At 40.5% G+C, this 13,522-nt stretch overlaps 3 protein-coding genes across 3 annotated transcripts in view; 1 reads left to right on the forward strand and 2 right to left on the reverse strand.

Moving 5' to 3' along the window:
- Positions 1-2,018, reverse strand: part of ube2d1b (ubiquitin-conjugating enzyme E2D 1b) — an 11,502-nt gene extending 9,484 nt beyond the window's left edge. Inside the window, exon 1 of the mRNA XM_063003467.1 lies at positions 1,859-2,018. Within this exon, the coding sequence (XP_062859537.1) occupies positions 1,859-1,882 (24 nt within the window). The 5' untranslated portion in view covers positions 1,883-2,018. The remainder of the gene's footprint in view (positions 1-1,858) is intronic.
- Positions 2,019-3,362: 1,344 nt separating this feature from the next.
- tfam (transcription factor A, mitochondrial) lies at positions 3,363-8,626 on the forward strand. The gene is made up of 7 exons (XM_063002651.1): positions 3,363-3,600; positions 6,047-6,174; positions 6,412-6,482; positions 6,603-6,752; positions 7,126-7,221; positions 7,938-7,994; positions 8,087-8,626. The coding sequence occupies exons 1-7, from the start codon at positions 3,518-3,520 to the stop codon at positions 8,372-8,374; spliced, it is 873 nt and encodes a 290-aa protein (XP_062858721.1). The 5' UTR covers positions 3,363-3,517; the 3' UTR covers positions 8,375-8,626.
- On the reverse strand, positions 8,578-13,522 carry zgc:171971 (uncharacterized protein LOC569690 homolog). Its single transcript, XM_063002650.1, has 9 exons — positions 13,434-13,522; positions 12,140-12,308; positions 11,714-11,760; positions 11,480-11,628; positions 11,272-11,396; positions 10,842-10,944; positions 10,127-10,344; positions 9,300-9,452; positions 8,578-8,828 (listed from the first exon to the last, which is right to left on the reverse strand). Exons 2-9 carry the CDS (start codon positions 12,305-12,307, stop codon positions 8,679-8,681), a joined length of 1,113 nt encoding a protein of 370 aa, XP_062858720.1. The 5' UTR covers position 12,308; positions 13,434-13,522; the 3' UTR covers positions 8,578-8,678.

Raw genomic sequence — 13,522 nt, forward strand, 5'->3', positions numbered from 1 at the left:
CGACAACAAACAAACAAATAAACAAAAAAACGACGCTCGGCGGCTTCTGGAAAGAAACGTGAATGGGAACGGGAACAATGCTCGCTTCTGGCTGTTTACTGCTGCACTGAGCTTATTCATGTCTTTGTTTGGCCTGGATATAGGAAACAAAACGATGTTTTCACTAAACATGCACGTGTTTTTACTACAGTGGAAAACTTTACAACCTTTTTTGGCCAGTGACACCATTTTAAGGTGGAAAAACCCTACTTTACACCCTACTGACCCCGAGTACTGATCATGTACCTAAAGACGGTACGTTGATCTTCAAGCTAAATGAATCCCCCGGGTTAATAGAGATTAACATGCTACAGTTTGGGCCTATTTGCCTAAAACTCAGTCCTACAGGTTTGTAAGAATATCCTACAACCTTTTATGAATGAATGAATGTAAATGCATGTTTTATCAGCTGGTGGATTAGGGTGACGGGGGACGAGCCGTGAACTCAATCCAACCAATCCAGTGTAGCCAATCCACCCTTCTGCATGCAGGTAAAGGGATTATAAAAATATTTGTACAATATATACATCTTACAGTCCAACAAAGGCCAAAATAACAAGTACATTACTGCACAGCACAGCAATTATTTATGTGGTGATAAAACTAGAATAAAATATCATCTGTAACTTGTCAGGCACTCCCTGAGCTGAGGATCGAACCCAGGTCCCCGGGACCCGTGTTTTGTGGCACCATTAGCAAAATCTAACAACATAACAGTGGCATAATATGAACTTTTTGAACAAAATCATCTCAGGGTGATTTCACAGAGGTGAAGTACGATAGCCTTCGACTGCTGAGATCTGGGAATCTGGGAATTCAGGGTTCGAATGTCAGTAGTGCTATCAGCCAGTCGGGCGCACGCATGGAAACGACCGGGTAATTTCAGGGGGGACGTGTCCAAATGGGCACCTGACGTTAAAACTGCCAGGACACACCGTTTCCTTCGGGTACTCCAGATTTCTCCACTTCCAAACCTTCAGAAAACATGCAGTAGGTGGGTTGGCTGCCCTGTTTTACTACTCCAGGTGTGGAAAAGTAAATGATTAAGTCACTCTGCAATAGCTGGGCTTTATCCAGGATGTGTTCTGCATCCACTGCTACCCTGACCAGAGGAAGATTTTAGTAAATAACACTAAATATAGTAAAAAAGATCAAATAAAATGAAGTAAACATAGTATTATTGTATAATCGCTTTCTTTATGTGGCTGCCAGACCTGACATAGGCAGTGAAATTGATTATCTAGTTTATAAATCGTTTTTAAAGGCAGGTCATCTTATTTGAACTTAAAAAAAACAACCGACCTGATTTTAATAAGTGGCGTAAGAGGTGTAAACATTTAAATAAACTTGAAACCTTCAACCATTTTGCCTGGATGACAAAGCACAACAGAATCTGAGTAACACGTAATAGTCAGGCAGTCCACCAAAGGTCAAAATATGTATGTATATATATATATAATAAGTACTTTACATTACAGACTGAACAGTGGCGAAAAATAATCAATAAAATTTACAAATGATGAACCATTTTGTACAGAAATATGACTCGCTAACGAACACAGCGCAGCAGTTATTTACGTCGTGATATGTAACTTATCATTCGTTTAATCACAAAAACGAAAATAAATCACTTTCTTACGTACTAAACAATCTTCATCGTGTGAATTAAATTGCTTTCCTGCTAATATTTCTTTATTAAATAAAAAAAAAAAAAGCAGTAAAGAAATGCTAAGTGGCTAATGTTAGCTCGCTGGCGAAACTCGACTAGCCAAAGCTATCAAACAATCCGATCATTAACAGCTCTGATTCTATTTCTTACCTTCTGTATTCTCTTTAATGCCATGCCTCCTGTCTGTGTCTATAAGTGCCACCTATAAACAAGCTCTGCGAGCCACTGCTGATATGTGTCCGAATATTATTGCTATGGAAGAGCTAACAATACTTTCTGTTTCCCTGAGACAAGCTGGTGTAGCTGATCACACCGACTTCCTGATGTACAGGCTGTATCCCAAATCACCAATCACTCCCTACACTATGTGCACTACACAGGGGGGGTTTAAAATAGCAAATAAACACTTCCAAGCAAACTCGTTAGGAAAATTAGACTGATTTGAGATTTTAAGGGGGAACAAACCACCATAATAAGAGTCTTACGTAATTTAATCCGAGTGCATTTAGTGAACAAGGGTTTCATTCATCAGGACCAGATTCATCCACGTAATGGAAATAAGCTTCACATCTTCAGTGTTTACAAATAAACCCAACAGAACTTATTAAGTGCATTGAACTCATTGAACTCTGTACTATTCATAAGTGGATCATTTTATCTATATGTACAATCAGTATTTGCACATGGCACCAGCACAAACACTAATGTATGTATTGTATATATCTGGTATAAATATATAGCAGATAAATACAATACATTAAAGTTGAATCTAATTTAATGTAATCGAAGTACATCTAAAAACATTAATATCGACCTTTCTTTTCTTATTTCTGCAGAAAGACTCTAATATCTTTCTTTTATTGAAGTCTGTGTTACTTCATTGCTTTCCTATTATAAATGTACTCTCTGTTATTGCTTGTTTTTTTTACTTTGTTGTTTTCATCTTGTTAAATTGTGTAATATTCACAACTAAAAATGGTAAACAAACCTATTTTCTGTATTTGAAATGATTTTTTTATCCTCATAATTTTATATTTGTTAATTGTTCTGGAATTATTAATTATTCAAATTAATATTAATTATCATTTAAATAAAAATAAATATAAATTGCCAAGTTTTAGGTTAGAAATTGACTTCCCATTTTTATGTCAATCTAATTACAAATTTAATTAAAAATAAATATTTAGAATAGATGTATTAAATAATGTATTATCATTATTATTATTATTACTACTACTACTACTTCTACTAACAGTATTATTATTATATGTATGTATGAAGTATTATTAATATTATTATTGCCACCACTACTACTACTACCACCACTAACAGTATTATTATTATTACTTCTACTAATAACAGAATTATTATTATATGTATATATATGAAGTATTATTATTATTATTATTAATATTATTATTATTATTATTATACTTCACTATCATTAAAATGTTACTTGTCAAAATAACTTTTTCCCCTTAGGCAAACTGTAAACAGACTGAAACCTTTTGATTCTAAATTTTCCACTGAATTAAGTTAGTAATATATATTTTAATTATTATTATTATTTGTAAGAATTGTGTGTTTATGTTATAAGCGAATGTACCCGAGTGAATGTCGGTTGTTTTCCCATGATGCACCGGTGCAGCGCTGCTGGAGTGAAGGCGCCTCCGTCCGCGCTAGTGCAGCTGAGATCAGCGGGTAGATGCGGGTACACTGATCATCACTGATCCGCTCTCATTTAGTTTATTTATCTATTAACTGTTCTTTACTACTCATCATATTCATCACACCGGGAGGCTCTGCAACATGGCTCCGTTTAACTTCATCTCAATCAGCGCCAATATTTTAGTCAAGTCCTGGAGTTTGTTCTCCACTGCAGCTACAGTGAGGTCAGTACAGTCATACAGAAATACAGGACTAACATAGTAACTAGATACTGTACTATTAACTGCTCTACTAACCTGTACACTGCACTACTAACCACTCTAGTAACTCTACACTGCAGTACTGACCATGTGGATCAACTAATGTCTGCACACTGCAGGACTAATCATAAACACGAGCTACCTTACCAGCCCTACACTGCACTACTAACCATGTGTAGCTATCTGTTATATCAACTGTACACTGCAGTACTAACTAGTCTTTTAACTGTACACTGTAGTATTTACTACTCTATTACCTGTATACTGCAATACTAACTAGTCTTAGCTGTACACTACACTACTAACTACTCTACTATTAACTGGACACTGGTATTAACTAATTAATTAACTGGACACTAGTACTAACTCCATCAGTAACTGTACACTGCACTACTAACTACTCTACTAACGGCACACCGCACTACTAATTACTTTACTAACTCTGACTGTACACTGCAGTACCAACTACTCTACTAACTGTTCACTGCACTTCCAACAACTGGACACTGCACTACTAACTACTCTATTATCAACTGTACACTGCACTACTAACTATTCTATTATCAACTGTACACTGCACTACTAACTACTCTATTATCAACTGAACACTGCACTACTAACTACTCTATTATCAACTGAACACTGCACTACTAACTACTCTATTATCAACTGTACACTGCACTACTAACTACTCTTATCAACTGAACACTGCACTACTAACTACTCTTATCAACTGTACACTGCACTACTAACTACTCTATTATCAACTGTACACTGCACTACTAACTACTCTTATCAACTGTACACTGCACTACTAACTACTCTATTATCAACTGAACACTGCACTACTAACTACTCTTATCAACTGAACACTGCACTACTAACTACTCTATTATCAACTGTACACTGCACTACTAACTACTCTATTATCAACTGAACACTGCACTACTAACTACTCTATTATCAACTGTACACTGCACTACTAACTACTCTACTAACTCTAACTGTTCACTGCACTTCCATCAACTGAACACTGCACTACTAACTACTCTATTATCAACTGAACACTGCACTACTAACTACTCTATTATCAACTGAACACTGCACTACTAACTACTCTATTATCAACTGAACACTGCACTACTAACTACTCTTATCAACTGTACACTGCACTACTAACTACTCTATTATCAACTGTACACTGCACTACTAACTACTCTATTATCAACTGTACACTGCACTACTAACTACTCTTATCAACTGTACACTGCACTACTAACTACTCTATTATCAACTGTACACTGCACTACTAACTACTCTATTATCAACTGAACACTGCACTACTAACTACTCTATTATCAACTGTACACTGCACTACTAATTACTCTTATCAACTGTACACTGCACTACTAACTACTCTATTATCAACTGTACACTGCACTACTAACTACTCTATTATCAACTGAACACTGCACTACTAACTATTCTATTATCAACTGTACACTGCACTACTAATTACTCTTATCAACTGTACACTGCACTACTAACTACTCTATTATCAACTGTACACTGCACTACTAATTACTCTACTAACTCTAACTGTACACTGCACTACTAACTACTCTATTATCAACTGTACACTGCACTACTAACTACTCTATTATCAACTGTACACTGCACTACTAATTACTCTACTAACTCTAACTGTACACTGCACTACTAACTACTCTATTATCAACTGTACACTGCACTACTAACTACTCTTATCAACTGTACACTGCACTACTAATTACTCTACTAACTCTAACTGTACACTGCACTACTAACTACTCTTATCAACTGTACACTGCACTACTAACTACTCTATTATCAACTGAACACTGCACTACTAACTATTCTATTATCAACTGTACACTGCACTACTAATTACTCTATTATCAACTGAACACTGCACTACTAACTACTCTATTATCAACTGTACACTGCACTACTAACTACTCTATTATCAACTGTACACTGCACTACTAATTACTCTACTAACTCTAACTGTACACTGCACTACTAACTACTCTATTATCAACTGTACACTGCACTACTAATTACTCTACTAACTCTAACTGTACACTGCACTACTAACTACTCTATTATCAACTGTACACTGCACTACTAATTACTCTACTAACTCTAACTGTACACTGCACTACTAACTACTCTATTATCAACTGTACACTGCACTACTAACTACTCTTATCAACTGTACACTGCAGTTAACTGTACACTGTAATACTAACCACTTTATTAACTGTATTTATGTGCAGCTTTAGTTAGATGTAAACATGTCCTGTGTGTGTTTAATCTAGAAGCGATACAGAGGAAGTTGAACGTTCGTGTTTTCTGTCTTGGTTTGCAGATGTTCTTGTATCGCTCCAGTATTAAAGCACTTCAGTACTACAGCCGGAGGTCCTCCGAAGAGACCTTTAACTGCGTACATGAGATTCGTGAAGGAACAGCAGCCCATCGTGGGTAAAGAGAATCCAGGTGATACAAACTCAAAGCATTCATGTAACAAAAACAGTGAATAATAAACCCAATGTCCAGGAAGGATGGCTGCACCTTCATGTTATCTGCTGGGCCAGATTTTATTAGGGGATCGTTTACATTTTTAAAAGAATCTGTTACATAGTAAAATAGTAAAAGTGTAGATGTGCATTATCCTGCTTGGTGTATTAATATTTTAAGACTAACTAAAAATGTACCACGGTTGTAACCCTGCAGATGTCAAAGTCGTGGAAATCGTGAGAAAGATCGCTCAGCATTGGAGAACGCTCACGCCCGAACAGAAGAGAGTAAGTCCGACTGTTAAACAGTATGAACGTAGAACCCACGTAGCATTGAAATGCCAATAAACTGTAAACAATGCAAAATAATAATATTTTAATGTAGTCGTGCTCACGTTCCGCTCGCAGCCCTTCGAAGAAGCTTCGTTAGCAGCCAGGGAGCAGTACAAGGCCGATCAGAAGACGTACCAAGCTCAGCTCACGCCGGCCCAGTCTGCAGCCATCACGGAGGAGAAGAGACAAAAGATGGCGAAAAGAAGAGCCATCAGGAGGAAGAGGGTGAGTGGATTTGTCTGGATTTCATGAACCTTTTCACAATATTATGTTCGGTAGGTGGTGAAAGAGCAAAATTAATCGCAATCTTGTACTAAGAAGCGTTCTTTTAAAACTCTCATGAAGAATGGAAGGGGTGTTTGTGTATATTTGGTCATGAGGCAGCGGTAGCACAGCGGTTAAGGTACAGGGCTAGTAATCGGAAGGTTGCTGGTTCAAGCCCCACACCTGCCAGGCTGCCTAAACCCTCAACTGTCTGCAACGTATACAGCCACGATAGGATGAAAGCATCTGCTAAATACCAAACATGTAAATGTAGTGTAATTTTGGACGTCGCAACTTCAAAAACGTAACATAAATTGTTGTTTTGTCTGCACAGGAACTGACCAGTCTCGGGAAGCCCAAACGTCCCAGAACCGCCTTCAACATTTTCATGGCCGAGCACTTTGAAGAAGCCAAAGGCATCACCATGCAGGTAAAGATCCACCGGACGGCTTCTGAGCTTTAAAATTCGGGTTTTTGTGCATGAACGTGTGTAACACACGCTGCTGACCGCGTTCCAGAAAAGTTGGGACAGCCTGAAAATCAGCCATTCTCTTCAAAAGTACAAAATGTAAATATAAACACATTTAGAATCTGATCCCTGCAAAACACACTCAGAAAAAGTTGGGACGGAGGCGTGTTCCATCAGCGTTCCTATTAATGAGACTGCAGGCAGGCCAGTCAAGCACACACACTCTGTGTTTATGAAGTCACACTATCTTACTGATATCTCTAAATTCCAATATACGCCTCTGCATCAGTGGTACCATCACATATATGAATATATCTGACCAAAGTTCACGTGTCCTTTGTCTTTCGGTCCATCCTAGATGAGCTCAGGCCCTGAGAACTTGGCTGCTTTATGGCACAGAATTGATGTCTAGCTTTCTCTGATGCAGCGGCGTGCCGTGTTAAGTGATAACGGTTTTATGAAGTACTCCCGAGCACATCTGGCTGTATTTATCACAGTAGCATGACGGTTTTTAATGCAATGCTTTTATAAACCTTTTCACAATATTATGGACCGTAGATGGTGAAAGACCAAAATTATGTGCAATCTTGTACTGAGAAATGTTCCTTTTAACCTCTCAAGTTTGGAACACAGTGGTGAGCTCTTCTAAAATTGTGTTTGTAACGTTCCTCCTCCAGGGCAAGATGAAATCGCTGATGGACGACTGGAGAAGTTTTTCAGCGTCACAGAAACAAGCAAGTCGTGTTTTATTCCCCTCCTTAATTAATATATATATTTTAATTTCTTTGTACTGCAGCGTATTTAACTCGTGCTTTCCCGCCCTCAGGTTTACGTCCAGCTAGCCGAGGACGACAAAGTGCGCTACAAGAACGAGATCGAGACGTGGGAGGAGCACATGACCGAACTGGGCAGGGAGGATCTCGTCCGGCGGAAGGAGAAGAGCCGTAAGAAGAAGGCGGCGGCGACCAAAGGCGGCAAGAAGAAGAAGAACACCAGGGTGGTGAAGAGCAAAGCGGCGACGAAGAAGACGGCAGCAGGGGAGACGACGAAAGCGGTGGCGGGGGAGACGGCGAAAAAGACACAGAAGAGTCAAGAGAGCGGCATGAAGAAATAACGTGGGCTGTGTCCTCAATGTGTTTGGGAAGGGCGTACGTTACCCTGGTGTAAATAACGTGAAGTATTTTGTACTGTGACGGATCGGAGGCCAGTTCGGCGCGCAGTTCATCCAGACTACTGCCGTTTTCGTTCGTCGTGAAGTTAGCTTAGCTTCCTAGAACTCGAGCGCTTGTGTATTACGCATAAACATCCAGAGTCCAGTTTTGTATCGTATCTTTACTCGCTAAATAAATATTAACACTGTATAAAAGCCTGATGTGTCCGTACAATTCAAAACTAATAAAAAAAAACACAGAATCGGGTCAGGACGAGACAGGTTTGGTGTGTGGGGACGCTTTGACCCCGTGCAGGAGAGCCTCGAAGTCGGGGGAACACACCAGCTTGTGTTTGACGTTGCCGAGCACGGTCAGGTCTCCGGTGCGACCCTCGGTGAGCCGCACGCACACCAGTTGCTGTAAAGCACACATAAAAAACACTCTTAAATCAAATAAAATATTGCATTTAGAAGAAACTCACCCTGTACCCGGCCCCCCCCACAAAATATTTGGGGTCATTTTGAACCAATCAGCAACTGGAATGCATTCTACTTTGAATTTTGGGCTTCGTTCAAAACATTGCTGGTGGCATAGTGGTAAATTATCAGCCGGTCGTGCTTCCACATACAGACATGCCTGGCTATGTAGCACCACTGAGCTTTGAACGCGTATCCCAGTATCGGCTGGCTGGCTTAACAGGCCGCTGTGCCACCCAAGAAACCTCATTTCAGTCTGTTACTCGATCACTAACTTACTTAACTAGTTGTGTTTAATTAGACCTGACACACCCTGAGTAACAGGTCCAGCTGCACAGTCCACCTCATCCTTACAGCTCTCGCGTTTTTTAATAGCACGCCCCCTTGTCTGAATAAACGACCCGGCGGTCACCTGCAGGAAAGAAAACGCTGCTCCTTCGGACACGTCCAGCGTAACGTCGCCCATGACTAGCTGCACTCTGCCGGATCTCCTGATTTGCAGCTTTCCTATCGGTCCCTCTGAGAGGTCGGAGAGCACGGGTGTGGCCTCCTCCTCCACCCGATCCTACAGAGGAGCAGAAACCGCACGTCAGAAAAATGAATCTACAGGAGAAAAGCCTTTTCGCCTGCACAGGGAGGGTTCATATGGAGATCTGTATCGTGCACGGAGAGTCATCCATCGATCGCCATTATGCCCCGAAATTTATTTATTTATTTCACAACTGTTCCATGTCTGTAACTGACCAACAAAACACACTTCTTTGTCTAAAAACCTTATAATTCACTGTTCGTGATTACAATTGACTATGACTGGTGACCACAAAAAAGAACATGGAACAGTGGTCTCCTACCAAGGTTAGGAAAAATGACCCAAATTATTAAACGGGCACAGAAAGGTCACCAGCTGCAGTCAACACTTGTACTTGTTTTCTAGGTAATGGTGTTTTGTTTCACTTCAATCACTTGTTATCCTGGTCAGGGTCACAGTGTGTCCGGTTTTACTAAGTATACCCATAGTGCAGTGCCATGGATCAGCCAGCAGAGGTCTTAATTGCAGCAGTTATGAGGGAAACCTTTAGCTGTCCCAATTATGGCCAAGACATGAAGGCCACACTGTCTGGTATGTCCGGCACGGATGCCCCAAGAGCATGAATCCCATTCTGTATGCGTTTGTTTAGCTGTGGCCAAAATAAAAGGAGCAGGGCTTCATAGGAAAGTAACTGTGGGGATTAGACTCACTTGTGTTTTGAGCTGAGCGGCGCTTTTATCTTCAGCTTTGCCGTCTGTTTTAGGGATTGTCTCACTTGCAGCTTTCCTGGGGCCCGGTATGGTATCAGGGAGCTGGATGAACATCAGCTCTTCCTCCTGTGACAGATTTAGGCGCTGGAATAGTTCCCCTACGGTAGGAGGATGATGAGAAGCGGTTCCGGTCGACTGCGGGGACGACGCTTCCTTTACTGCGAACGTAATAAAACACAATCAACAGTTATTACATTGTTATGGCTGGTAATAAGGACACCGATCCATTGCGGGGCCTCGCACAATACCTGTCTGTATGTAGGCACCCGACTGGACGATAGCACCCTAATAACATGAGAATTGTCAGGTAATAACCTTTCTGGTAGATTATCACTCACTAAGTGCACATTAATATTTAGAAATAATATTCTTTTTAGGTTCAACTCTTGTGCTATCGACCAGTCAGGCGTCTACACAGACATCATTGGTCTTGGTCTCTTGCCAAGGTTGGGAAAGGTGACCCAAATAATCTCCTTATGGCAGAATCCATGTACTTTAATGGGTCCAAATGGGTGCGGTCAAGCTAGCCCTATTTAAGTAGTCTAACTACACTAATGGTTGTATCAGAAATAGTCAATCACCCATGTTGTCCCGGTCAGGGTCACAGCGTGCCCGGTGTAATATAGTGTGTGTGGGTTGAAGTTATTGAACTCACAAGAAGCGGACGTCCTGGTTGACCAAGCGTGGCACGACTGATGCAGGGGAAGTCTTATCGGCTCCTGCCTGGGGTCATTCTTCAGTCCAGGGTCGTCTATGAACTACAAAACAATGTACAAACCATCATGAACCAGAACGACCATCCAAAATGTCCATGGTGTTGCCTATTTCAGAACGATTGTGCATGTGACTGTCAGGGTTAAATGATCAGCATAAAGACCTGAGCGTCCTCGATTAGGGACAGACTATTATAGTCAGACGACTAGGGGGTGTTCAGAGGCGTGACGAGTACTCAACGGACTGCTGAAAGGTTGTTGGGTGGCCAAGACATGAAGGCCGTGTTGTCTGAAAGATCTAGTGGGGCTCAAATTGCATGTTAAAATCCTAATAAAATAAATAAATAAATAAATAATCTGACTCGCACTCACGTCATCTCGATGCAGCTTTTCTAAAATCTTGCAGTCGTCGTCGTCGTCAGCGTTCTTTTCCTTTTTGACAGACCTTGTGAGCGCCGCAGGATCACAGTCGCTCAGATTCGAGGCTCCCCAGCTTCCTGTAAGGTGAGACTGCGGTTACCCCGGTATCGAAGGACCGCGCGGGTTCGATCGGCGTGTGAGATGCGGACGAGGGCCCTACCTGCTTTTTTGAAGGTGTCTGCAGGACCCTGCTCGAAAATGGAGTGGGACTGGATAGTTTGTGGTTTCTCTCTGCGTCTCCACTCCTTCTGCCGGTCTTCACGTTTTCTCTTTTCCGTTTTTGGTGTGACGTGGGTCTCCGCCTTTAACCTTTACAATCCAAAAGGGTTTAATGGGATAAACATTAGGGAAAAAAGTGGGAAAGTAATTACAGTTATTTACAGAAGATACTCACTCATCTTTGTTTTTCCGGATGGAGTTGACGTTTGGTACGAATGTTTTCTGTTAGAAGGAGAAGAACATATTTTAGATTCATATTTTAAACTAGCCATTATATTACAGAAGTCCATAAACAAGGGATGGACAAAATATCGGAAACAGGTAACAATGTATTTATTTTCAGGTACTAACAGCGAGTTGGACCACCCGTTTGAATCCAGTCAAGTCTGAATCCTTCTTTAAATGTTCTCACACAAATCCTTAACAAGTTCTAGTAAGATGATGGAGCATTGTTAAGACATATGAAGAAGGTACTCGGTAGTCCAAGCTCCAGAATTTGAGGTTGACTAAAGTGCTCTACGAGTAACGTACCCCAAACAAGACTCCTGTACATCTGTGACTGTAACTCTGTTGATTCCATGTTTGAGGGAGTGAGAATTACCTTTTTATACCCTCCGAGTGTAAGGTCTCTGGAGCGTAACGAAGTGAGTCTGCCTGGTGGTGGAGGATTCGGTAACAAGCGCCCTGCCGGTCCTCTGCCCAATGCAAAAGATGGGCGCAGAGTACCAGAAGGACCGGCCACATGGTCACTGTCACCAGCTTCTGCCATTCTGAAACATGGTAAAAACAGGAACAGCTATTTTAAGTGACAGAAACGCTAATCGCTATAGTGAACCTGACTCTGAATATCATATTTTTATTTAACCAACCAATCAGGACAAGGAACTCTTTTGTACTTGCTTGTCAAGCATGTTGTTAGTCAAATCATCTTTTTTACACTGACAATAAAGCACTCAACCAAGGGCACTCAGTTGGCGCAGTGGTAAAACGTATGCCAGTCCTTTACAGTTGAGATCTGGGGAGCAAAGGTTCGAATCTCAGCTGTACTGTTGGCCAGTTGGGTGTCTGCATAGACAGGACTCATTCTGTACGTCTTGCCTCAGGATGAAATTTTGGGCTTTCTTTTGTGACAGTTCAGTAGTTCTTACCATGATTGAAACACACCAACATTGAATCTCTGGGTGGTGTTTAAGCAAATTAATAGTCATTATTGAGTTCCAATTGTTTATTCATGTTGTAACCGAACTTTAGGTTCTACAGACTAGTAATAGGTTTTAAGATATATTGCAGTATTAACAAAATACCCTGTTAATGTTATTCATTTTGTTTGTTTTATTCAAAGGAAATACTGAATGTAAAGCTAAATTTAGCTCTAAAGAGTTTATTTGGGAGGTTGAATATGAATATTTCAGCTTGCAGCTGTAAGTGTGCTTGTACGAGGACTACTTATACGTATATACTTAATTTACTTCAGCCCATGTTTAAATAACACAGGCTTGTCATGCATGAAGAACAAGGAGCCTGTAAGAAGACCAAAAGTAAGACCACCGTTAACATCGACCATTTTTTCAAGTGAGCATAACCATTAGAGCTTTACTGACATGAGCGCTACTGTATTATTTCTATGGTATCGCATCAGTGAAAATAGTTCCCAAATATCACCAAGCTCCCTCGACAAATGCACTATACAGTATCCATATTACCGTCTTCCTCGCCCTAGCTAGTGCACTACGTGTTTCACATCAAGGCATTCAGGATACGGACCTAATTTCACTCGACTCCATCTTGCTTGCAGAAAATAAAACAACACAGTAAACAAATGCGCTCTTCTTCATTTACAAAGATAAAAGATATAAAATTCGCATTGATTTAAACATCAAGACTGTGTTACTTACGTTTCTACTGTCAAATTAATGTTATGCTCATTTTATTTGCGACTTGCAGCTTCCTAATCGCATCATCTTTGGCAAACCTTGATCACGTG

Source organism: Trichomycterus rosablanca, chromosome 10, assembly GCF_030014385.1.
Source record: "Trichomycterus rosablanca isolate fTriRos1 chromosome 10, fTriRos1.hap1, whole genome shotgun sequence".
NCBI lineage: Eukaryota > Metazoa > Chordata > Actinopteri > Siluriformes > Trichomycteridae > Trichomycterus > Trichomycterus rosablanca.

What these genes read in the sequence shown, in the direction of transcription:
- tfam (XM_063002651.1), top strand. Translation starts at nt 3,518, where the DNA reads ATGGCTCCGTTTAACTTCATCTCAATCAGCGCCAATATTTTAGTCAAG. An exon ending in GAGCCATCAGGAGGAAGAGG is followed by an intron (nt 6,753 to 7,125) that starts GTGAGTGGATTT and finishes TTGTCTGCACAG; the next exon opens with GAACTGACCAGTCTCGGGAA. An exon ending in TTTCAGCGTCACAGAAACAA is followed by an intron (nt 7,995 to 8,086) that starts GCAAGTCGTGTT and finishes TCCCGCCCTCAG; the next exon opens with GTTTACGTCCAGCTAGCCGA.
- zgc:171971 (XM_063002650.1), bottom strand. Translation starts at nt 12,307, where the DNA reads ATGGCAGAAGCTGGTGACAGTGACCATGTGGCCGGTCCTTCTGGTACT. An exon ending in AAAAGCTGCATCGAGATGAC is followed by an intron (nt 10,945 to 11,271) that starts GTGAGTGCGAGT and finishes ATTGTTTTGTAG; the next exon opens with TTCATAGACGACCCTGGACT. An exon ending in CCGCTCAGCTCAAAACACAA is followed by an intron (nt 9,453 to 10,126) that starts GTGAGTCTAATC and finishes GCTCCTCTGTAG; the next exon opens with GATCGGGTGGAGGAGGAGGC.